Source organism: Oncorhynchus nerka, linkage group LG22 (assembly GCF_034236695.1).
Source record: "Oncorhynchus nerka isolate Pitt River linkage group LG22, Oner_Uvic_2.0, whole genome shotgun sequence".
Taxonomy (NCBI): domain Eukaryota; kingdom Metazoa; phylum Chordata; class Actinopteri; order Salmoniformes; family Salmonidae; genus Oncorhynchus; species Oncorhynchus nerka.
Window position 1 is genome coordinate 45,407,579 of NC_088417.1, and position 26,621 is coordinate 45,434,199.

The 26,621-nt window shown below is 43.0% G+C and overlaps 1 protein-coding gene across 2 annotated transcripts; it reads left to right on the top strand.

Annotated features, from left to right (window-relative positions):
* The first annotated feature begins 19,471 nt into the window (after positions 1 to 19,471).
* On the top strand, positions 19,472 to 26,327 carry LOC115105247 (protein YIPF5). Of its 2 annotated transcripts, none has more exons than XM_029627031.2 (6): positions 19,472 to 19,558; positions 22,251 to 22,373; positions 22,610 to 22,776; positions 25,324 to 25,469; positions 25,650 to 25,831; positions 26,073 to 26,327. In XM_029627031.2, exons 2-6 carry the CDS (start codon positions 22,261 to 22,263, stop codon positions 26,233 to 26,235), a joined length of 771 nt encoding a protein of 256 aa, XP_029482891.1. In that variant the 5' UTR covers positions 19,472 to 19,558; positions 22,251 to 22,260; the 3' UTR covers positions 26,236 to 26,327. The 2 variants fall into 2 exon arrangements, with proteins under 2 accessions (XP_029482891.1, XP_029482892.1); XM_029627032.2 differs by having other exon boundaries at positions 19,478 to 19,567.
* Positions 26,328 to 26,621: the final 294 nt, after the last annotated feature.

Below are 26,621 nucleotides of genomic sequence, written 5' to 3' on the forward strand. Positions count from 1 at the left end.
GAGGGAGCACCCCCCTAACCACATCGAAGAGACGGTAGTGGAGGAGTTGGAAAGCTTCAAGTTCTTCGGCGTACACATCACAGTGTGGCGAAGAAGGTGCAATAGCAGTTCTTCAACCTCAGGAGGCTGAATACATTTGGCTTGGCACCTAAAACCCTGGCAAACTTTTACAGATGCACAATTGAGACCATCCTGTCAGGCTGTATCACTGCCTGGTACAGCAACTGCACTGCCCACAACTGCAGTCCTCTCCAGAGAGTGGTGCGGTCTGCCCAACGCATCATCAGGGGCAAACTACCTCCCCTCCAGGACACCTACTTCACCCGATGTCACAGGAAGGCCAAAAATATTATCAAGGACAACAACCACCCGAGCCACTGCCTGTTCACCCTGTTATCATCCAGAAGGCGAGGTCAATACATGTGCATGATCGCTGGGACAGAGAGACTGAAAAACAGCTTTTTTCTCAAGGCCATCAGTCTGTTAAATAGCCATCACTAGAACATTAGAGGCCGCTGCCCTGTACATAGACTTGAAATCATTGGCCACTTTAATAATTGGAACACTAGTCACTTTAATAATGTTTACAAATTTTGCATTACTCTTCTCAAATGTATATACTGGCTTATTCTACTGTATCTTAGTCAATGCCACTCTGACATTGCTCGTCCAAATATTTATATATTCTTATTTCCATTACTTTACTTTAGATTGTGCGTATTGTCAGATATTGCTGCACTGTTGGAGCTAGAAACACAAGGATTTCGCTACACCTGCAATAACGTCTGCTAAACACTTGTATGTAACAAATACAAGTTGATTTTATTTGAATTTGCATACCACCCCAGCAGACCCACAGATAACGCAAACGCAATCTCAATAACTATGTTAGAATGCTGTTCATAGACTACAGCTCAGCGTTCAACACCATAGTCCCCTCCAAGCTCATCACCAAGGTGGGGACCCTGGGACTGAACATCTCCCTCTGCAACTGGAACCTGGGCTCCAAGGTGGTGAAGGTATTCAACAACAACTCCACCACGCTGATCCTTGACACAGGGCCCCCTCAGTGTGTGCTTAGTCCCTTCCTGTACTCCCTGTTCACCCACGACTGCGTAGCCACGCATGACTCCAACACCATCAGCAAGTTTGCTGAAGACATGACGGTGGTAGGCCTGATCACTAACGGCGATGAGACAGCCTACAGGGACAAGATCAGAGACTTAGTAGTGTGGTACCAGGACAACAGCCTCTTCCTCAAGACCAAGGAGCTGTTCGTGGGCTACAGGGGAAAGAGGTGAAAGCACGACCCCATCCACAGGGCTGTAGTGAAGCCGGTTGAGAGTTTCAAGTTCCTTGGCATCCACACCACTAATGATTTAATGCAGTACACACACACCCACACAGTCATACAGGGGGCACGACAGCACCTCTTATTTTAATTTTATTAGGGAGTCCAATTGAGACTAGGGTCTAATTTTAAAATGGTGCCCTGAGGACATCAAATAAAATATAAAACTACAAGATACAAGATAGAATAAAAATATACAATAACAAGTACAAATCATTAGCACATCACAGGCATCATAAACAAATCATTAAAGTCATTCAATCAAAACAATTGCACACCTCAGTGAACTAATTTATCATCATGGTTTAAAACTGCCTTAGTGGCACCAGGGAATCCAAATGTAATGAATTCCAAAAAACTCAAACTAAAAGCAGACTTACCTAGTTCAGTGGAGACCCGAGGATTCTCAAGAGTTAATGAACCCTGTGAACGGGTTTTAATAACAAGTAAGTCAGAACCTTTAACAGCAAGTAAGTCAGAACCTTTAACAGCAAGTAAGTCAGAACCTTTAACAGCAAGTAAGTCAGAACCTTTAACAGCAAGTAAGTCAGAACCTTTAACAGCAAGTAAGTCAGAACCTTTAACAGCAAGTAAGTCAGAAGCTTGTATAGTACCGTTTTTTGAACAAAAAGGGAGTAATGAAGTGATCTACGGGACTTTATTGAGGACCAGTCTATCTTTTGATACAGGATGCAGTGATATGGATTAAAACTATCACGTGATAAAGTGAAGAGCGCAATTGTGAATGGCATCGAAAGGATTAAGATTAGCGGCTGCTGCATTCTGATATATGGTGTCACCGTAGTCAAGAGAATAAGCATGCCCCATTAAAAGAAATGAGCCAGGAACAGATATAGCCCTTGGTTCACTCCAGACCTGAATGCAGTGGACCGGCACAAACACATCCTGTGGCGTACTGCATTAGCATCGAATAGCCCACACAATATGCAACTTTTCAGGGAAGTTAGGAACCAATATACACAGGCAGTTAGGAAAGCAAAGGCTAGTTTTTTTAAAACAGAAATTTGCATCTTGTAGCACAAACTCAAAAATGTTCTGGGACACTGTAAAGTCCATGTAGAATAAGAGCACCTCCTCCCAGCTGCCCACTGCACTGAGACACTCTAGACCCAAACTGCTACAGACCTATATCTATCCTACCCGGCCTTTCTAAGGTCTTCGAAAGCCAAGTTAACAAACAGATTACCGACCATTTCAAATCCCACCGTACCTTCTCCGCTATGCAATCTGGTTTCAGAGCTGGTCATGGGTGCACCTCAGCCACGCTCAAGGTCCTAAACGATATCATAACCACCATCGATAAGAGACAATACTGTGCAGCCGTATTCATTGACCTGGCCGAGGGTTTCGACTCTGTCAATCACCACATTCTTATCGACAGACTCAACAGCCTTGGTTTCTCAAATGACTGCCTCGCCTGGTTCACCAACTACTTCTCTGATAGAGTTCAGTGTGTCAAATCGGAGGGCCTGTTGACTGGACCTCTGGCAGTCTCTATGGGGGTGCCACAGGGTTCTATTCTCGGGCCGACTCTCTTCTCTGTATACATCAATGATGTCGCTCTTGCTGCTGGTGATTCCCTGATCCACAACTACGCAGACGACACCATTCTGTATACTTCTGGCCCTTCTTTGGACACTGTGTTAACTAACCTCCAGACGAGCTTAAATGCCATACAACTCTCCATCCGTGGCCTCCAAGTAAAACTAAATGCATGCTCTTCAACCGATCGCTGCCCACACCTGCCTGCCCGTCCAGCATCACTACTCTGGACGGTTCTGACTTAGAATATGTGGACAACTACAAATACCTAGGTGTCTGGTTAGACTGTAAACTCTCCTTCCAGACTCACATTAAGCATCTCCAATCCAAAATTAAGTCTAGAATCGGCTTCCTATTCCGCAAAACAAAGCATACTTCACTCATGCTGCCAAACATAGCCTCGTAAAACTGACCATCCTACCAATCCTAGATTTTGGCGATGTCATTTACAAAATAGCCTCCAACACTCTACTCAACCATCTGGATGCAGTCTATCACAGTGCCATCCGTTTTGTCACCAAAGCCCCATGTACTACCTACCACTGCGACCTGTACGCTCTCGTTGGCTGGCCCTCGCTTCATACTCGTCGCCAAACCCACTGGCTCCAGGTCATCTACAAGTCTTTGCTAGGTAGAGCCTCGCCTTATCTCAGCTCGCTGGTCACCATAGCAGCACCCACCCGTAGCACGCACTCCTGCAGGTATATCTCACTGGTCACCCCCTAATCCAATTCCTCCTTTGGCTGCCTTTCCTTACAGTTCTCTGCTGCCAATGACTGGAACAAACGGCAAAAATCAAATAGCCCATCCAACTACCTCATCCCCCATACTGTTACTTATTTGATTTATTTTGCTCCTTTGCACACCAGTATCCCTACTTGCACACTCATATTCTGCACATCTATCACTCCAGTGTTTAATTGCTACACTGTAATTATTTCGCCACTATGGCCTATTTAAATAAAGGTAAAACAAAGGAACTGACAGGAAAGTTGACTGTACAATCTGCCTCCTGCTGTTCAGGGAGACGCATGACTTACATTGCATTCGTAAAGTATTTTGACCCCTTGATTTTTTTCCACATTTTGTTACATTACAGCCTTGTTCTAAAAAATGTTTTTTTTTTAAACCCTCATCAATCTACACACAATACCCCATAATGACAAAGTGAAAACAGGGTTAGAAATGTTTGCTATTTTGTTAAAAATAAAAAATGGAAATATTACATTTTACATACAGGTAAGCATTCAGACTCTTTATTTGGGACTTTGTTGAAGCACCCTTGGCAGCGATTACAAGCATGAGTCTTCTTGAGTATGACGCTACAAGCTTAGCAAATTGGTATTTGTGGAGTTTCATCCATTCTTCTCTGCAGATCCTCGCCATCTCTGTCAGGTTGGATGAGGAGTGTCGCTGCACAATAATTTCAGGTCTCTCCAGAGATGTTTGATCGGGTTTTAGTCCCGGCTCTGGTTGGATCACTCAAGGACATTCAGAGACTTGTCCCGAAGCCAGTTCTGCGTTGTCTTGGCTGTGTGCTTAGGGTCGGTGTGTCCTGTTGGAAGGTGAACCTTCACCCCAGACTGAGGTCCTGAGCGCTCTGGAGCATGTTTTCATCAATGATCTCTGTGTACTCTAGAGCTCTGTTAAAGTGACCATCAGGTTCTTGGTCATCTCCCTGATCAAGACCCTTCTCCCCCTATTGCTCAAACGTCTTCCATTTAAGAATGGTGGAGGACACTGTGTTCATGAACGTCTTCAACGCTGCAGAAATGTTTGGTGCCCTTCCCCAGATCTGTGCCTCGACACAATCCTGTCTTAGAGCTCTATGGACAATTCCTTCAACCTCATGGCTTGGTTTTTGCTCTGACATGCACTGTCAACTGTGGGACCTTATATAGACAGGTGTGTATCTTTCCAAATCATGTCCAATCAATTGCATTTACCACAGGTGGACTCCAATCGTTGTAGAAACATCTCAAGGGTAATCAATGGATACAGGATTCACCTGAGGTCAATTTAGAGTCTCATAGCAAAGGGTCTGAATACTTATGTAAAAAAATATTTATTCATTTTTTATTTGTATTATTTGCTAAAGTTTCTATAAACCTGTTTTCTCGTTCTCATTATTGTGTTAATATCACTTTTAGAATAAGGCTGTAACATAACCAAATGTGGAAAATGTCAATGGGTCTGAATACATTACGAATGCACTGTATTTCTATAAAATAAGCATACGTTAAGTCTCAGCTTTTTAACTAGCTCTTCAGTATGTTTTTTAAACATCAAATGATTATCAATCCAAAGGCCCAGCTATTTATAGGCAGGTACCTGCCAGATGAAACAACCATCCAATGCTTAAATGTGTAAGCCATCTGAAATATTTCTAAGAAAGCATACATTTAATTGTCCCCGCATTAAGTACCAATAAGGACTTTATGCAGGCAACAAAATCAGATTGCAGCTCCAATATAGCCTGGTCATCTGAAGGGGCAATGTTACAGCTAAACCAATATTATTTATATAAATAGTAAAGAGGACAGGTCCCAAAAACTGTTGTAATATCGACGTAACTTGACTTGACACCATCAGAAAGAATACACTGTACCCTATCTGACAGATATAGTAGTTCCCAAGCCACTTGGTTGACGCCCATTTCAGAATAGGGGATGGTCAACAGTATTAAAGGCCTTGAATAGGTCTATGAATATGGCAGCATAGGGATTTCTAAGCAATTTAAGACATAATTTAAGACATCATTTAAGAAATGGTGCTATGTCCAGGTCTCAAACCAGACTGGTACACATCAAGAATATAATTTGAAGGTAAAAAAAAAGTTCCTAGCTGAAAGTTTGCCAGTGATTCTAATATTTTTACAAGGCAAGATAGTTTAGAAATGGGGCGGTAGTTATCTAGGTCAGAAGGATCCCCACCTTTGTAAAGGGTGAGGACTTGCGCCACCTTCCAGAGCTTAGGGGTAAGCACCAGAAGCAATGTGGGTCGAAGGGGGGCAGAAAGCTGCAGTAGAAAGGGATCAAGCGAATCAGCTCCTGTGAAATTTTGTACATCCATTTTTTGCAAGGTGCTTAATATATCATTAACATAAAATTGTTAAAATTTAGAAAAAAAATGAGTGCCTGGAAGTGCGTCATTCTCTGCTATTTGTTTAAAGGTGAATAAAGGACTCCCTCTAGTGGAACTTGAGGTATTTTCAGAAGCCATTCTTTCAAATAGATGCCCAGCTGAGGATAAATGGTTATTAAAAGCACCACAAATATCAATGTTTGTCTGTTATGGGACCAGAGGCTGTCATAACATGCTGGGGCAATGAGGGGTTGGAGTTTTTTTTTTCAAAGATTTGACCCCTTACCAGAATTTAGATGGATTTCTGGATTTCCACCACTTTCAAAGACAAAATTCAAGAAGTATGCTGATTTTGCATTTCTAACCAAAGATATCTATTTCTCAAATGTCTGAAGGACTGCTGTTCAGAGGTAGAATCAGTCAATCTAGCCTTAATTTCATTAAATCTTTCAGACAATTTGTTAGATCTGTCTTTTACCCTTAATTTGTTATATGGGGCATGCTTATCTGCAACAGAGTTAAACAGAGGGGTAACACATTTAAGGGCCTAATCCGAATCAGCACCCTCCCAATCATACAACCCCAGGTCACACAGGTAATGTTGATAATTGAAATTATGACATTTCTCATTGTAATAATGTGTGGATGAGATTTCGGTAGCTTAGAATCTCTAATAGAGGCAATGGGACAATGGTCACTATGCTCGTTAGCAACAATTCCATTGGCTGTTTACTTGGTGAGTTTGTCAGAGTGATATCCAAAATAATAGATTTTTCTGGGTATTTTAAGTTTGGTGGGTTGGTTCAGTTATCAGTTGAGTTAAATTAAGCTCAGTACAAATATATTTCAGTCTATCTGATATTGGTATCAACCAATCTAGTTTAAAATCACCCGATTCAGATTTAGCATAGTTAGACAGCAGGTCAGACAATCTGCTAAGAGCAACTGGGAGGACCAAGGAGGGAACGACCCTTTCATGTGTTCATGTGCAAAGTATTAGCATTTCCATGATCATAGTAATCAGCTGTGTGTACGACAGTGAAGTCCTTTGTCTTTTCTCCTGCTCCTTCTTACATGCCCCTCCATTTTCATTTTGTGTAACAAGCCGTCATATCGGTTTAGTCCACCAGGGACTTTTCATTGCATTATGTAGTACTCAATGTGTAACATTTCCTGTGTGTGTGACTATGTAATTCTGTGTGTTTATTTAGTTAGTTGGTAAATAAATAATTAAGCCAATTTGTATATCGCTGATTAATCATTTATGCTAGGGTTCGTGCAGATGTCCAAGGATTTTGCGACATTCTGAATGAGACTGATAGAAGGTAAACAATGAATTAATGACTGATTGATGACTGAACTGTAAGAGCTATATCTTTAGAGTTCATTCGGAAAATGGTAACTCGTTAAATAAACTTTTTACGTGTTGCCCCAAGATTACACCTTAAATAATTGTTACATGAGTCATAATTAATCATCGTAATAATTAAACATAGTTAATCGATTTGATTAAACAATCGTCATAACATTAATGATAGTGCAAAGACACAACAGATCTATAAACATTATATTCATTTAGAGACACATGTGTCTGGCACAGACTTTTTTAATCAAGTCTCAGTAATAATCAAAATGTCCGTGTTAGTTTGAGAAGCCAGAATTACAATAAGATCCATTTTCGAAATCAAACTTCTGACATTTACATGAATAAGTCCAAGGCCACAGCTGCGGAATTTCAGATCAAACAGTCTCTAACACAAACATGATATGTTCAGCAGGTAACACTCTATATGAAATAACCATGAGGTTGGCTTGAAATTGAATGCTGTAGATACAAAATTGATTAGAACTATAACTCGAATGAGGACGCGTTCAAAAACAGATTGAAAGTTGTCAATTCAATTTTCAGAGTAGAGTACTGATTTCATCCAAGAGTCCAGTGCAAATAGTCGGGAGAAGCAATCAATTCCACAACGGTGTGTTGGGATAGGGCCAGACGAAACCATCTGCTTGCCCGTAGCCAATAGTCTGTCTCTCAGGTATTCGAAGTCCCCCTTAGGACGCTGAAAAGATTTGGCATGGGCCCTTGGATCCTCAAAAGGTTCCACAGCTGCACCATTGAAAGAATCTTGACTGGCTGCATCACCACTTGGCATGGAAAATGCAACGGCCTCAAACACAAAGCGCTACAGAGGGTGGTGCAGACAGCCCAGTACATCACTCCCAGCCATCCAGGACCTCTATATCAGGCGGTGTCAGAGGAAGGCCTGCTACCATCTGGCAAAAGGTACCAGAGCATGGACTTTCAGAGCAACATGCTCTGAGACTGCTTCTACCCCCAAGCCATAGACTGCTAAATAGTTCATTAAATGGTTACCCAGACTATTTGATTACCCAGACTGTTATCTTGCACTGACTCTTTGCACACTCACAAGACTATATTGTATATACACACTACATACACACTCACTCACATTCACTCCAAAGACCCTCTCACACAAAACCCACACACATTCACATACGCTACATACACACACTTTTACACTCATCATATTCTGCTTCTGTGTTCTTAATTTGAATTGTATTATTATCATTCCTGATGCTTAGTCACTTTACAATGCCCTTTATTTTTTTATTTTATTTCACCTTTATTTAACCAGGTAGGCTAGTTGAGAACAAGTTCTCATTTACAACTGCGACCTGGCCAAGATAAAGCAAAGCAGTGCGACCCAAACAACAACACAGAGTTACACATGGAATAAACAAACATGCAGTCAATAATACAATAGAAAAAGTCTATATACAGTGTGTGCAAATGAGGTAGGATAAGGGAGGTAAGGCAATAAATAGGCCATAGTGGCGAAATAATTACAGTATAGCAATTAAACACTGGAGTGATAGATGTGCAGAATATGAGTGTGCAAGTAGAGATACTGGTGTGCAAAGGAGCAAAATAAATCAAATAAGTAACAGTATGGGGGATGAGGTAGTTGGATGGGCTATTTACAGATGGGCTATGTACAGGTGCAGTGATCTGTGAGCTGCTCTGACAGCTGGTGCTTAAAGTTAGTGAGGGAGATATGAGTCTCCAGCTTCAGTGATTTTTGCCGTTTGTTCCAGTCATTGGCAGCAGAGAACTGTAAGGCTAAAGGAGGACTTTGCTTTGGGGGGGACCAGTGAGATATACCTGCAGGAGCACGTTCTATGGGCCGGTGCTGCTATGGTGACCAGTGAGCTGAGATAAGGCGGGGCTTTACCTAGCAAAGACTTGTAGATGACCTGGAGCCAGTGGGTTTGGCGACGAGTATCAAGTGAGGGCCAGCCAACGAGAGCGTACAGGTCACAGTGGTGGGTAGTGGAACGGCATTCCTCCTCCTCTTCTGAGGAGGAGAAGCGAGAAGGATCGGAAGACCAATGCGCAGCGTGGTAAGTGTCCATTATTTAAAGACATAAACTGAACACTACAAAACAATAAACGTGAAACAAATGAAACCGAAACAGTACTGTGTGGCAACAAACACACACACGGAAAACAAACACCCACAACTCAAAAGTGAAACCCAGGCTACCTAAGTATGATTCTCAATCAGAGACAACTAACGACACCTGCCTCTGATTGAGAACCATACTAGGCTGAACTCAAAACCCCAACATAGAAAAACACACATAGACTGCCCACCCCAACTCACGCCCTGACCATACTAAATAAAGACAAAACAAAGGATATGAAGGTCAGAACGTGACAGGTAGTATATGGGGCTTTGGTGACAAAGCGGATAGACTGCATCCAGATGGTTAAGTAGAGTGTTGGAGGCTATTTTGTAAATGACATCGCCGAAATCGAGGATCGGTAGGATGGTCAGTTTTACGAGGGTATGTTTGACAGCATGAGTGAAGGATTTGTTGCGGAATAGGAAGCCGATTCTAGATATAATTTTGGATTGGAGATGCTTAATGTGAGTCTGGAAGGAGAGTTTACAGTCTAACCAGACACCTAGGTATTTGTAGTTGTCCACATATTCTAAGTCAGAACCGTCCAGAGTAGTTTATGCTGGACGGGCGGGCAGGTGTGGGCAGCGATCGGTTGGAGAGCATGCATTTAGTTTTACTTGCATTTAAAAGCAGTTGGAGGCCATGGATGGAGAGTTGTATGGCATTGAAGCTTGTCTGGAGGTTACTTAACACAGTGTCCAAAGAAGGGCCAGAAGTATACAGAATGGTGTCGTCTGCGTAGAGGGGGATCAGATAATCACCAGCAGCATCATTGATGTATACAGAGAAAATAGCCGTCCCGAGAATTGAACCCTGTGGCACCCCCATAGAGACTGCCAGAGTTCCAGACAACAGGCCCTCCGATTTGACACACTGAACTCTATCAGAGAAGTAGTTGGTGAACCATTTGAGAAACCAAGGCTGTTGAGTCTGTCGATAAGAATGTGGTGATTGAGTCGAAGGCCTTGGCCAGGTCAATGAAGACGGCTGCACAGTATTGTCTCTTATTGATGGCGGTTATGATATTGTTTAGGACCTTGAGCGTGGCTGTGGTGCACCCATGACATGCTCTGAAACCAGATTGCATAGCGGAGAAGGTACGGTGGGATTCGAAATGGTCGGTAATCTGTTTGTTAACTTGGCTTTCCAAGACCTTAGATAGATATAGGTCTGTAGCAGTTTGGGTCTAGAGTGTCTCAGTGCAGTGGGCAGCTGGGAGGAGGTGCACTTATTCTCCATGGATCAGATTAGAAAGGCCTGCTCTCTGAAGTGTTGTAGGGAGCGTTTGACAGTGATGAGGGGTGGTCGTTTGACCGCAGATCTATTACGGATGCAGGTTATGAGGCAGTGATCGCTGAGATCTTGGTTGAAGACAGCAGAGGTGTATTGTGAGGGCAAGTTGGTTAGGAGTATATGTATGAGGGTTCCCGTGTTTAAGGATTTGGGGATGTACCTGGTAGGTTCATTGATTATTTGTGTGAGATTGAGGGCATCAAGCTTAGATTGTAGGATTGCCGCTGTGTTAAGCATGTCCCAGTTTAAGTCACCTAGCAGCACGAGCTCTGAAGATAGATGGTGGGCAATCAATTCACATATGGTGTCCAGGGCACAGCTGGGGGCAGAGGGTGGTCTATAGCAAGCGGCAACAGTGAGAGACTTGTTCTGGAAAGGTGGATTTTTAAAAGTACAAGCTCGAATTGTTTGGGTACCGACCTGGATAGTATGACAGAACTCTGCAGGCTATCTCTGCAGTAGACTGCATCTCAACCCCTTTGGCAGTTCTATCTTGTCGGAAAATGTTTATAGTTCGGGATGGAAATTTCAGTGTTTTTGGTGTTCTTCCTTAGCCAGGATTCTGAAACGGCTAGAACATCCGGGTTGGCAGAGTGTGCTAAAGCAGGGAATAAAACAAATTTAGGGAGGAGGCTTCTAATGTTAACATGCATGAAACCAAGGTTTTTACGGTTACAGAAGTCAACAAATGAGAGCACCTGGGGAATAGGAGTGGAGCTAGGCACTGCAGGGCCTGGATTAACCTCTACATCACCAGAAGAACAGAGGAGGAGTAGGATAAGGGTACGGCTAAAGGCTATAAGGACTGGTCATCTAGTACGTTCGGAACAGAGAGTAAAAGGAGCAGGTTTCTGGGCGTGATAGAATAGATTCAAGGCATAATGTACAGACAAAGGTATGGAACGATGTGAATACAGTGGAGGTGAACCTAGGCACTGAGTGATGATGAGAGAAGTATTGTCTCTAGAAACATAATTTAAACCAGGTGATGTCACCGAATGTGTGGGAGGTGGAACTTAAGGGATAGCTAAGGCAAATTGAGCAGGGCTAGAGGCTCTACAGTGAAATAAGACAATTGTCACTACCCAGAACAGCAATGGACAAGTCATATTGACATTAGGGAGAGGCATGTGTAGCCGAGTGATCATATGGGTCCAGTGAGTAGTTAGGCGGGCTGGAGACACGGCGATTCAGATAGCTAGCGGACCAGGGCTAGCAAGCTAGCAGAAGGGCCTTAGAGGGACATCGCGATGGAAGAAGTCTGTTATAGCCTCCTCGTGCTGAGCCTCACGCAGAGCCTCGTGCAGAGCCTCGTGCAGAGCCTCGTGCTGAGCCTCGTGCTGAGCCTCGTGCAGAGCCTCGTGCAGAGCCTCGTGCTGAGCCTCGTGCTGAGCCTCGTGCAGAGCCTCGTGCTGAGCCTCGTGCTGAGCCTCGTGCAGAGCCTCGTGCAGAGCCTCGTGCTGAGCCTCGTGCTGAGCCTCGTGCAGAGCCTTGTGCTGAGCCTCGTGCAGAGCTTGCTATCACTACTACTAAGGCTGTTTGCTGTTTTCTTTTCCTTCTTTCTTCCCGTCTTCTCTTTTTTTTGTATGATCCAGGAGCCTGTCAAGGACATGTCTTTTATTTAGAATGTGCTTATCTAATTTGTTTAAGATAACAGTGAATGTTAGCTTTGGGAGAATGTTTTGGTGGAAACAAGGCCATTATTAAGTCTAATTAACCGGAGAAAGAATTGTCTGTTACTATTGACGAAGAGATGTGGGAGGACATTTGGAGATATGCAAAAACAATATCTATATGTAACCGTACTAGAGCAATCCAATTAAGAATAATATACACAGATTGCATATAACCCCAAATCACAGACATGCTTTTAGCCCCACTTCCTCTTCCCCTCAGTGTCTTAAATGCAAAACTGATACAGGCACCCTAACACATTGTTTATGGTCATGTACCAAAATACAAAGATACTGGTCTGGTGTCCTGCAAGAAATTGAAAAGATCCTAGGGGTTGATCTAGAATTGGACCCAGTTTCTTTACTGTTAGGTCTCCCTAGTAGGCATGTAACTTCTGTCTGTAAAAGGAGGCTTTACAACATCCTTACCTTCGCAGCGAGGAAAAACATCATTTTACAGTGGATTAGTGATAAGGTTCCTTCTATTAAAGATTGGCATAAGATACTATTTGAATGGGTGCCTCTGGAATATCTGACATGTACATTGCATTCTAAAACAGACCAGTTCTACAAAGTATGGGAACCTTATCTAAATTACCTAGAACCTGAGGTATCAGCTATTATGCTGCAAGGATTCTCTTAGAATGGCGGGGATCTATGTATTTCAGAACTACACTGTACGTTCCATGTGTGGAACCTAACCTCTTGGTTTAAACTGAGCTTTTTTGTTTAATTTCTGTTTGTAAGTTTGTTTAAAATGTATGTATTGAGAGACGCAATGATGGGGATGGGGTGAGAGAAGCACCGAGCGGGAAGAGGAAAATGGTGTACGTATGTATGGGTGTGTATATGTGTGTGTGTGCGTGCGTGTATGTATGCATATGTGTGTGTATATGCATGGGTATATGTATATGTATGTGTATGTATGTATGTGTATATATATGCACGTAGATATGGGTAAGTGGGGGCTGTTTTTCTTGTTTTTGTTCTGTGTGCTTTGTCTCTGTTGTTGTATCTCTTAATATGGGTGAAAATTGTGAAATTCCAATAAAAATACTGTTACAAAAAAAAGTCGAATTAACTATTAAATTCTAAGGGATACATGGTGCTATCAGTGATAGGTCTGTTTTCAGTTTTCCTTCCCTTCTCCTGGGCAAGTTTTTCCAGATGTCATCAAGGCCTTTCAAATCTCTCGGTAGTGGATACCATGAACTGGCATCAAATTAATCCAATTCTAGTTGTGCTTTTCTCAAATGACAATGGAGCATCATAAACTAATGATCTAGTTTTTAAGTGTTATTTTGTTTCGTCAGAATAAGTGCACAGAAAAATGCTCTGCCTACTAAAGATACCAGTGGTAAATGAATGCAATGCTTATCGACGATAAAGAACTCATTTAATGTCAGCAACCACAATAATAACCCTTACATCCACGTTAAATAGAATTGTGTGAGTGCCTCAAACATGGACTCTTCTGAAGCTTGTTTTTGGCTATATGTTACACACATGAATTCAGGGAGACAGTTAATGAATTATTTGTGTGTGAGCAAAAGTGTATCTATGTCGTCATGTCGTATTGTTTCTGACAACTGTGATTCTATCAGTTTCCTGCCTCCCCATCTTCATTTTTCTCCTATTGAAAGATGTATGCTTAAATATGTGCATTAAAAGCAAAGGCAAGTCAGCCCGTGCTCATGGTTCTCAAATGGGAAGTGAAATGATAGGCTGCAATGACTTTGCGCATGATCATGTATGCCGCAAATGACATGTACTGTAACTATAAGTTCCTTGAATTTTCATTCACGGGTGCCTTTTCATTATCTGGATAGACACTTTGTTTAGCTCATCTCAGTCGTGAAGATGAATAACTTTGCAGCTGTTTCTGACTAATAAAATAATGCCAATGCCAGTGGGTGGTAACATTAAAATAAAAGCCAGCCCTGAAATGAAACGTAGGCTGAAAATCATTTTTATGTCATGTAAAAATCAAAATCAATCAAAAGCATTCACACATATTTGCACAAAGTTAACACGACTCAGGATATGACCCATATGCAGACACAGGAGGGACAAACATCCGGTTAGCTGGGTCAGGGACAGGACGGCACCCACTCTGACGTCAGAAGTGTCGACCTCCACCACGAACTGACGGGACGGGCCCGGCTGGATTAACAATGGAGCTGTGGTAAAGCGGCGCTTTAGGTCCAGGAGCGCCCGGTCAGCAGCTGGGGACCACGTGAACGGGACCTTGGGAGAGGTGAGTGCTGAAAGGGGGGAAGTCATGGGGGAGCAATGGAATTCGCATTTTTCTGCTTGAACAAAAAGTTGGTTCTCCAGGAGACGCTGGAGGACTTGTCGGACGTGGAGAATGCCTTCTTGAGCTGAGTGGGAAAAGACAAGGATGTCGTCCTGGTAGACGAACACGAACCAGTTCAACATGCTGCAGAGGACGTCGTTAACCAGAGCCTTGAACACAGCAGGAGCGTTGGTCAGACCGAATGGCATCACCAGGTATTTGTAGCATCCACTAGTCGTGTTGAAGGCTGTCTTCTACTCGTCACGAGTGGAAGACCCGTATCCGCACCAGATAGTAGGCTTTCCGCAGTTCCAACTTAGAGAAAATGGTGGCCCCCAGAGTCTGCTGTGTCAGTCATGGCCAGTTCATACTAATGTAACAGTATAACTTTAGTTCGTCCCCTTGCCCCTACCCTGGCTCGAACCAGGGACCCTCTGCACACAGACAACAGTCACCCACGATGGATCGTTACCCATCTCTCCACAAAAGCCGCAGCCCTTGCAGAGCAAGGGGAACAACTACTTCAAGGTCTCAAAGCGAGTGGCGTCTCCGATTGAAACGCTATTAGCGCGCACCACCGCAAACTAGCTAGCCATTTCACATCGGTTACACTAACACGACTCAGCATATGACCCAGATGCAGACACAGGAGACGGAAGGTTCAATATACAGAGTAGTTTAACAAAACCACAGGTGGCAGGCAAAGGGCAGGTCGAGAACAGGCAGAGGTACTTAACCAGGTCTGAGTCTGATAGGTACAGGGCGGCAGGCAGGCTCGGGGTCAGGACAGGCAGAGGTTCGTAACCAGGTCCGAGTCTGATAGGTATAGGACGGCAGGCAGGCTCGGGGTCAGGACAGGTAGAATAGGTCGGAACCGGAAGAACTAGAAAACAGGGACTAGAGCGAACAGGAGTATGGGAAAAACACGCTGGTAGGCTTGATGAGACCAGACAAACTGGCAACAGACAAACAGAAAACACAGGTATAAATACATAGGGGATAATGGGCAAAATGAGCGAAACAGGTCAGGGTGTGACAGAAGTGGGCAGTTCAGATTTGTCGCTTCAATCCAAAATATAGCACAAAACAGGTGAAACAGATCAGGGTGTGACAGAAGTGGGCAGTTCAGATTTGTCGCTTCAATCCAAAATATAGCACAAAACAGGTGGAACAGATCAGGGTGTGACAGAAATGGGCAGTTCAGATGTGTCACTTCAATCCAAAATATATCATTCTTGAACTAAAATTATGACCTATTGACTTAAATCGTTGTGCAACATTGTGGGTAAGCTCTGACCATCGTCTTTCAGCTGAAACAATTTAAGAGGTGGGTCACTGTAATACTCTTCCGCATATGTAGTCATACCGCAATGGACAGAAAAATGGATATCAGTGTTCATACCTTTTTTTGTGGTAAATGTGAATGAAAAAACAATTCACCTTTGAAAACACTTTTCATACTGATACCTTGTCTATAATGTAGAGGCCTCTAAGATCTTCATTGAAGAGGTAAGGGAGCAGAAAGATGGCTGATGGGACTGAATCCAATAAGGTTCTAAAGAAACCATTAATTAAAATTAACTGTAGATGATACATGTGATCTGTAGGTTTACTGGAAAAATCAAGACTGACTTCTTATGAGCCAAATGGCAAAAAGTCTATGGGCTTCCCCAAATAACATATACTATAGTATAATATCGTAAAAATACTGTGTAGTATTACCTTATTCATATTCTATAGTATTCACTGTAGTGTTTCTGCGGACTTTACTGTAGTATTTACAGTAGTGTTATTTGCAGACATTACTGTAGTATACTGTATTATGCAGGCCAGTCAAGTTCTTCCACATCGATCTCGGAAAAACATTTCTGGATGGATCTTGCTTTGCGCACGGGGGCGTTGTCATGCTGAAACAGGAAAGGGCCTTCCCCAAACTGTTACCACAAAGTTGGAAGCACAGAATCCTCTAGCATGTCATTGTATCCTGTAGCTTTGAGATTTCCATTTACTAGAACTAGGGGGCATAGCCCGAACCATGAAAAACAGCACCAGAGCATTATTTCTACTCCACCAAACTTTACATTTGGCACTATGCATTCGGGAAGGTAGCGCTCTCCTGGCAACCGCCAAACCCAGAATCGTCCATCAGACTGACAGATGTTGAAGCGTGATTCATCACTTCAGAAAACACACTGCTCCAGAGTCTAAGAGCAGCGATCTTTACACCTCTCAAGCCGACAATTGGCATTGCGCATGGTGATCTTAGGCTTGTGTGTGGCTGTTCGGCCATGGAAACGCATTTCATGAAGCCCCCGACGAATATTTATTGTGCTGACATTTCTTCCACGCATCCTATGACGGTGCCAGGTTGAACGTCACTGAGCGCTTCAGTAAGGCCATTCTACTGCCAATGATTGTCTATGACGATTGCATGGCTGTGTGCTCAATTTTAAACACCTGTCAGCAACGGTTGTGGCTGAAATAGCCAAATCCACTCATTTAAAGGGGTGTCCACATACTTGTGTATATACAGTGCCTTCAGAAAGTATTTAGACTCCTTGAATTTTCCACATTTCATGGAAAAAAATCCCTGAGTTGCGCGGCGGTCTAAGGCACTGTATCTCAGTGCATGAGGCATCACTACAGACACCCTGGTTTGAATCCAGGCTGTATCACAACCGGCTGTGATTGGGAGTCCCATAGGGCGGGGTACAATTGGCCCAGCATCGTCCAGGTTTGGCCGGGGGTAGGTCATCATTGTAAATAACTGACTTGCCTAGTTAAATAAAGGTTCATTAATATATATTTTTTAAACACACAATACCCCATAATGGCAAAGTGAAAACACATTTTTAGAAATGTTTGCAAATTCCTACAAAATAAAAAACATTTATAAATTATTGACATGAGTATTCAGACCCTTTGCTATGAGATCCGAAATTGAGCTCAGGTGCATCCTGTTTCCATTGATCATCCTTGACATGTTTCTACAGCTGTGATAAGTTCAATTGATTGGACAGGTACACACCTGTCTATATAAGGTCCTGCAGTTGACAGTGCATGTAAGAGCAAAAGCCAAGCCATGAGGTTGAAGAAATTGTCCATAGTGTGTCGAGACATGATTGTGTCAAGGCACAGATCTGGGAGAAGGGTACCAAAAAATGCCTGTAGCTTTGAAGGTCCTGAAGAACACAGTAGCCTCCATCATTCTTAAATGGCAGAAGTTTGGAACTACCAAGACACTTCCTAGAGTTGGCAGCCTGGCCAAACTGAGAAATCAGGGGAGGTGAACAAGAACCCAATGGTCACTCTGACAGAGCTCGAGAGCTCCTCTGTGGAGATGGGAGAACGTTCCAGAAGGACAACCATCTCTGCAGCACTCCACCAATCAGGCCTTTAAGGTAGAGTGGCCAGACGGAAGCCACTCCTCAGTATAACGCACAACAGCCTCTGAATGTCCTTGAGTGGCCTAGCCAGAGCCCGGACTTGAACTAGATTGAACATTTCTGCGGAGACCAGAAAATATCTGTGCAGCGACTTTCCCCATCCAACCTTGACAGAGCATGAGAGGATCTCCAGAGGAGATTGGCAGAAACTCCCCAAATACAGGCGTGCCAAGCTGTAGCGTCACACCCAAGAAGACTCGAGGCTGTAATCGCTGCCAAAGGTGCTTCGACAAAGTACTGAGTAAAGGGTCTGAATACTTTTGTAAATGTGATATATTTTTGTTGAAACATTTTTAAAAAGGTCTAAACCTGTTTTTGCTTTGTCATTAAGGGGTATTGTGTGTAGATTGAGGGGGAAAAAAAGATTTTGAATAAGGCTGTAATGTATCAAAATGTGGAAAAAGTCCAGGGGTATGAATTTCCGAATGTACTGTACATTTTACGGACACGGTATATTTATAGTTATCTTGTTTTGTTTTTAGTCTCCGCCCTCAACTAACCTCAACCCCTCCCATCTACTTCTGAAGAACATCCACTTTTAATTTCTAGCTGCCGTATATTTTTCCGCTGTGATGTTATACAAAAGTTATGAACCTTTCTATTCTCATAGTTTCTACACATTGTACGTTAAATAAAACCCTTTTTGCATAGAATTCTGTCAATTCGGTCAAAATATTCAAGGGTGGACTTCTATTGATTTTTTTTTTGTTTTGTCTGCTCCTCAGATGGAGAGGGCACTGCACGTTTCAAGCCTCAGGACGAAATATGTATTCTGTTTTGCTCTCTGGAGCAGAGTACAGCTGAACGGAGTGATCATTATAATTTTTTTTATTTAACTAGGCAAGTTTGTTCAGAACAAATTCTTATTTACAATGACTGCCTAGGAACAGTGGGTTAACTGCCTTGTTCAGGGGCAGAGTGACAGATTTTTTATCTTGTCAGTTTGGGGATTCAATCTCGCAACCTTTCAGTTACTAGCCCAATCCCCAATGGGGATCCCCGGTGTCTGTGATACACGCCATTTGGTGCAACGCAGACCCGGTGGTGAGCAAGAGACTGAGGATACCAAGTCTGTCTTGAGTTTTGATGCAAAGTGTTTGCCAGATAAAGAGTTTTTGATTCCGAACCCACTACAGTGTTTCAAGCTCCAGAATGTAGGAGGGAGATTATGAGGTGTGCGTTAAAGTTCCCCAGTTTTCACCCCACACAGTAGGTGGCACCATGCACCTCTAACGTATATTTCCTGACCGCCAAATGCCATAGAAGAAGAAGACCCGGAAAACATTCCTTTAGTTTTCTCTTGACACGTATCTAGCAACGAAGTTGGCGGAGTCCAGTGTTGAATTGTTCATCGTTGCAGGTAACAGCGGTTAGTATTGTTTAGTAAAATCCATGTAATAGTAAAACACTTTTTTTTTTTATAGCTTGGTTAAATATTGTGTGGAGGCCCACATTCATTTTAGCGTCGCGAAGCCGCCTGATCCCGCAAGCTTAACGTTACATTATAACTGCACGGATGTCATTTGTAACTAGATATAATTTCCAGACTGATACTATAGGTAGTGCAGTATGGTAATCAGTGGGGTAAATTAACAGGCTGCATTCCTTTATTAGTCTGCTCTAGCTTACTAGCTAGCCAACGATAGCTAGCTAACCTGGAATACATTTGGCTAGTTAGCTAGCTGACGTTAAATAACAGTTTTAGTAAACTAGCTAGCTAAAGCTAGCTAACCAGCTAACGTTAGGCGGCTAATTATTTAATCAAATATTGCCCCACCCGTTTAACAAACGTGCTTGCCAGCTAGCTAACGTTAGGTTAACGTTGTTTGTGTGGTTGCCATGGCGTTGTAAAGCAGCCTAAACAACGAACTCAAATGTTGTAGCTACATATTTGTTATTAAATTGTTTCTTAATCAGCGTTTTTGTTTTTAATAAGTTGATTGGATATCTGGTTATTTATATCCACGGAGTTGCAGGACTGATGGAATGTTGACTTGTCTGATTTCGCTAAATTATCAGCTGGCAGAAGTTTGCGTTTAAAAGATGCATCTCAGCCCCGGCTGCTTGATCAATGAGACCTGACCCCCATTCTGAAAATGTCAGAGCTCGTAGTGGAAATGACTACTGTTCTATCTAGACTGATGTGTGATGGGCTTTCTGCGCTGTAGCAGCAGCAGAGGCATCACCAACGTGGGTGCTACACGTCAGTTGTGGAGGGGTATGAAGTCGCCACAATGGAAATAAGTTGTCTAACTTTTGTCATCCTCGATGATTTTAAATGTACTATCCAAATGCGTGGTTGTATTGTTTTACATTGTCATAAATACAGTGCATTTGGAAAGTATTCAGAACCCTTGACCTTTTCCATATTTTGTTACGTTACAGCCTTATTCTAAAATGTATTAAATTGATTTCCCCCCTCATCGATGTACACACAATACCCCATAAATACAAAGCAACAACAGGTATAGACATTTTAGCAAATGTATTAAAAAAAAAAAAATTCAACTTGACATTTACATACAGAACCAGTGAAAAGTTTGGACACACCAACTCATTCAAGGGGTTCAATATATTTACTATTTAATACATTCTACACCAACTATGAAATAACACACATGGAATCATGTAGTAACCAAAAAGTGTTAAACAAATCAAAATATATTTTATTCAAAGTAGCCACCCTTTGCCTTGACAGCTTTGCACACTCTTGGCATTCTCTCAACCAGCTTCATGAGGAATGCTTTTCCAACAGTCTCTTGAAGGAGTTCCCATATGCTGAAGGCTTGTTGGATGCTTTTCCAGCACTCAGCGGTCCAACTCATCCCAAACCATCTCAGTTGGGTTGAGGTCGGGTGATTGTGGAGGCTAGGTCATCTGATGAAGGACTCCATCACTCTCCTCCTTGGTCAAATAGCCCTTACACAGCTTGGAGGTGTGTTGCTTCATTGTCCTATTGAAAATTATAGTCCCACTAAGCGCAAACCAGATGGGATGGCGTATCGCTGTGGTAGTCATGCTGTTTAAGTGTGCCTTGAATTCTAAATGAATCACAGACAGTGTCACCAGCAAAGTCACCATCACAGCTCCTCCATGCTTCATGGTGGGAACCACACATGCGGAGATCATCCATTCGCCTACTCTGTGTCTCAAAGACACGGTGGTTGGAACTAAAAATCTCAATTTGGACTCATCAGATCAAAGGACAGGTTTCCACCGGTCTAATGTCCATTGCTCGTGTTTCTTGGCCCAAGCAAGTCTCTTCTTCTTATTGGTGTCCTTTAGTAGTGTTTTCTTTCTTTCTTTGCAGTCTCCTCTGAACAGTTGATGTCTGTTACTTGAATTTCTTAATTTTCCGCATTGACTTACCATGTCTTAAAGTAAGGATGGACTGTTGTTTCTCTTTGCTTATTTGAGCTGTTCTTGTCATAATATGGACTTGGTCTTTTACCAAATAGGGATATCTTCTGTATACAACTAGGGTTGCAAAATTCCCAGGTTTTCCAGAAATCCTGGTAGGAAAACTAGAATAAACAGGAAATCCAGGAATCTAACAAATGGGATTTCTGGAAAACCTGGAAATTTAGTTACTGGAATTTTGCAACCCTATATACCACCCCTACCATGTCACAACACAACTGATTGGCTCAAACGCATTAAGAAGGAAAGAAATTCCACACATTTACTTTTAACAAGGCACACCTGTTAATTTAAATTAATTCCTGGTGACTACCGCATGAAGCTGGTTGAGCAAATGCGAAGAGTGTACAAAGCTGTCATCAAGGCAAAGGCATCAGGCGTCGACTGTCTAACCACAGATGACATGGGCAAGTATATTTGGTGCATCGAATGGCTTTCCCCTTGATGCTACGTTTCTAGCGAGCAAACGTATCTACATGAAAATAAACATACCAGGAATAAGGGCAGCAATACACACTACCTTCCCAGATACCAATGCATCAAGTGGTGCTAAACTAGCCATCAATTGAATACTGTTTACACAATTTTCTCCTCCAGCTGTACAATGCTCATGAACTATTTATTTTTTGCAGACGGTCAAAAATGTCAGGGTTTGACAACTTCAACACAGATTTCTACCAGTCCAGCTACAGTGTAGATGACCAAGGCCAACCTGCTGGATATGGCTACAGTAACACAGAAGACCCCTACAAACAGTATGTTTTGTCAACTTGTTAATATTGCATTGACCCCAGTTACTCTGTAACTCACCGTGCTCTGAAAATACACATGCCTGTCAACAATTTGAAAACAATGCATTTTTCCCTCAATGTCTCTCAATGGCCTGTTTTGTTAGTATTGTTCCCTATGTGTTGCTTACTAGCTTGAGTCAGTGTTTTTAACAAAGGCATGAAGGTTTTCTGAGAAGCGTGCTTATGTTTCCCCCCCCTAGGGGTCAGTATGACTACTCCCAACCGATGGGATACTCAGCCCCAGGGATGATGCAACCCCAGCAGCCCTACACAGGCCAGATCTACCAACCCACACCAGCCTTCACACCTTCCCCCACACAGTCCATGTACGGCAGCAGCTTTGATGACGAGCCCCCGCTGCTGGAGGGTAAGGATAACCAAGTGGTGAGACTCCATAGGGAAAGGGGTGGTAAAGAATGCTAACTCAATTGCTTGATCACAAATCAAGCTTTTTCCTCTACCTCCCTAAGCACTTTTGTTGATCTGAGAGGATTGGCTAGTTGAAGCCAGGTGGAGCTTTTAGATTTGATCTTTACCTCTGACTTACTCTGAAGCATAGGAGCTTCATACTAGGGATTGGGGGAATGAAGACACATTTCTCAAGGTATGAGTGGTCAGGGGAGCACATAGCCAAAAGGATCCAACTCTCGTTCATTTCTCTCGAGTCGGATCAGTGTTATGCCGGGTTATGGACAGCCAGAGCCCAGCACAGTATATGGTCCTCAAATCCAGGGATGGAATATGTCGTTGTACTCCTAGGGCTCTATTTCATCTGTATCACGGAAGTTCTGTGTTACACCGTGATTAAAATGGAAATGTTCCCGCATTAGTGGAGACTGAAGGCACTGGTAACCCTGCATATGTTGGCTCAATTGGAAATTACCTTTACATTTCTATTGTGTGATCTGTAACCCTTCAGCAATAGATTGAATATAGCTCCTAATGAAAATGATGAAAGGTGAATCAAGAAGATTGAAATATTTGTCTGCCGTTTTTGTCAACATGCTAGGTTAGCTAATGCTAAAGCAACCCATCGGATTCAACTAGACTTTTGGTAGCTACTCACCCCAACCCTAGGCATTGCATTTTCATGGAATCCAATGGGTGGATATAGCATTACCTAGCCTAGCATACTTTTTGGTCATGTAGTGTATGTGGACACATGCTCTGGGGTTGAGTTCAGGGCTCTGTGCAGTCCAGTCAAGTTCTTCAACACAACAAACCATTTCTGTATGAACCTCGCTTTGTGCACGGGGGCATTGTCATGCTGAAACAGGAAAGGGCCTTCCCCAAACGGCTGCCACAAAGTTGGAAGCACAGAATAATCTAGAATCTCCTTGTATGCTGTAGCGATATTATTTCCCTTTACTGGAACTAAGGGGCTTAGCCCAGACCATGGAAAAACAGCCCCAGACCATTATTCCTCCACCACCACTCCAGCCGATGCTTTTCATTGACGATGTTTATCTTAAGCTTGTGTGCGACTTCTCGCCCATGGAAACCCATTTCATGAAGCTCCCAACGAACAGTTTCTGTGTTGACGTTGCTTCGAGGCAGTTTGGAACTAGGTAGTGAGTGTTGCAACCGAGGACAGACTATTTTTATGCGCTTCAGCAGTCGGCGGTCCCGTTCTGCGAGCTTGTGTGGCAGACCACTTCACGGTTGTGCCATTGTTGCTCCTTTCCACTTTCCACTTCACAATAACAGCATTTACCTTTGACCGGGGCAGCTCTAGCAGGGCAGAAATTTGACGAACTGACTTGTATGATGTGGCACCATCCTATGACCGTGCCACATTTGAAATGCGATAACCTCTTCAGTAAGGCCATTCTACTGCCAATATTTGTCTATGGAGTATGTTTGGCTGTGTGCTCGATTTTATACACCTGTCAGCAACGGGTGTGGCAGAAATAGCTGAATCCACTCGTTTGAAGCGATGTCCACATACTTTTGTATATATAGTGTATTCCATCCCGAGGTTGAGGTACAGTATGTTTTCCCAGCCATATACCGCCCTGGGCTCTGATTGTCCACATTCCGACTAGAGAAATGAACAAGTCAGACCCTTTTGGCTTGGGAGCACATCAAGATCTATAGAGGACTCCAGTGCCCAAAAGCCAATTTTAGCATGGGCAGCACCATTAAGGACTTTCACCATTTTGAAGTGGTTAACTGGGTTGGACTTCCTATGGTTTAAGGAAGGATCACATAATTCCATCCAGGTCATCAGGAGGGATCAGTCAATTAATTATACTTGTGAGCAAACGTTCCATAAATGCGGGTGGCAGTAAATTGCCAACCTTGGCTTCATACCTATTCAAACAATACACTCCATTATGTACCTTTGTGTGTTTACCTACTAAAGAAGTAGTAGAAGAAAATTGACTACTTCAAACCTAAGATGGCCTCAATGGCGCTGCCCACGTGCTCAGATGCCATAACGGGACAGATGCAAAGTTGTGATCTCTATACATCTCTATGGGGGAGCACTATGATGGGTTTAGTGGGATATGTGTCCATGTTGCCCTCCCCTGTGACAAGAAGACCTAGTTAAACCAGTAGAGTGACCCAGTTGTGTGCACTAAATGGGTCAGCAGTCAGGGATCACCAGGGCCATCCTGCTAAGCTAATAAATTACTCCAAGTAAGGTCTTATTTTGGAGATGAGCATTCATCTGATACATTGGTGTGTGGTAGGGAAAGAAGTGTTCTCTTGATACAAAATAAATGTTTCTGTTGCTTGTCATTTCCTTATTAAACTGAAAAAGTGTCATTCTAGGAGGTATAGAGAATTGTATGATTCTCTTTTTTTCTGACTATATTGTAAGAATGAGTTGTCCCTTCTCTCAACCAACCCTTTCACTTATATCTGACATTGCTTTAATATAATTTCATGCTTTTGCTCTACCTCACAGAATTGGGCATTAACTTTGACCACATCTGGCAGAAGACCCTGACAGTGCTCCACCCCATGAAGGCAGCAGATGGTAACATTATGAACGAGACTGACCTGGCTGGGCCCATGGTGTTCTGTCTGGCCTTCGGAGCCACCTTACTTCTGGTAAGAACTATTCTATTACTGATGTAGTACAGCACTTGAACACTTACATGGTATCTGTATATATTTGTCATTATACCTTGTGCAATAGCATTGTCTGCCTTGGGAAGAAATGACTGTAAATGCAGATGGCTGATGAGTTGTCAATATGTTCCTGTTCCTGTCTCTGTCTATCTGCTACAGACAGGAAAGATCCAGTTTGGATATGTGTATGGCATCAGCGTCATCGGCTGCCTGGGGATGTACTGTCTCCTCAACCTAATGAGCATGACAGGTGTGTCGTTTGGCTGTGTCGCCAGTGTACTGGGCTACTGCCTACTACCCATGATCCTCCTTGCCAGCTTCGGAATCATCTTCTCTTTACAGTAAGAAGAAACATGGGCCTGAGAATAGAGGTTAGGTCAGTTTAGTAAAGTGCTCCGTCACATTATATAGAGCAGATCTGTGGATTGTAAGTGTCAGGTGGTGCACAACATAATATGAGCCTTTGCTACTGAAAAATGACTGACTTTTGATGCTCTTTGTTTGTGGACAATTTAAATTGCACAATTGTTTTACCAAACAATTTACCAACTGATCTAACTGGCTTTTCTTGACCTTTTTCAGAGGCATGTTTGGAATAATCATCGCAGCCACGATAATTGGCTGGTGCAGTTTCTCTGCTTCCAAGATCTTCATCTCGGCCCTGGCCATGGACGGACAGCAACTTCTGGTGGCGTACCCCTGTGCCCTCCTCTATGGGGTGTTTGCTCTCATCTCTGTCTTCTGAACTGTCTCTGTCTGTCATCTACACCATGCAGGAAAACGGCCCAGCAAACCCAACTAACTTGAGGACCAGTAAGAAGCGCTGCTGTGCTGCACCCACATCACAGTGCAGTGGTGTGGCCAGAAACTCTGTCAGTTTCATTCCACTTTTACACCCGCCGACAGGGGTCAGTTGTAGAGTATCAATTCCAAACCATTTCGAATCAGGACTAAGGACCCATCCACGGACCACTGCAATCTTATATTTAATGTAAAGCTTGTTCTTTATTCTGTTTGTGTTTTTGTTTCTAAGATTTATTTGAGCTTTGAGGCCTTCAGAAAATGTTTTGCACAGGTATTTTCAATTTTATTCAACTGGAAGCAGGTGACTTGAAATTGAGTTGTTAGAAT

Coding starts and splice junctions, on each gene's coding strand:
- LOC115105247 (XM_029627031.2), top strand. CDS start 22,261: ATGTCAGGGTTTGACAACTTCAACACAGATTTCTACCAGTCCAGCTAC. Junction 22,374..22,609: donor ACAGAAGACCCCTACAAACA/GTATGTTTTGTC, acceptor TCCCCCCCCTAG/GGGTCAGTATGACTACTCCC. Junction 22,777..25,323: donor CGAGCCCCCGCTGCTGGAGG/GTAAGGATAACC, acceptor TCTACCTCACAG/AATTGGGCATTAACTTTGAC.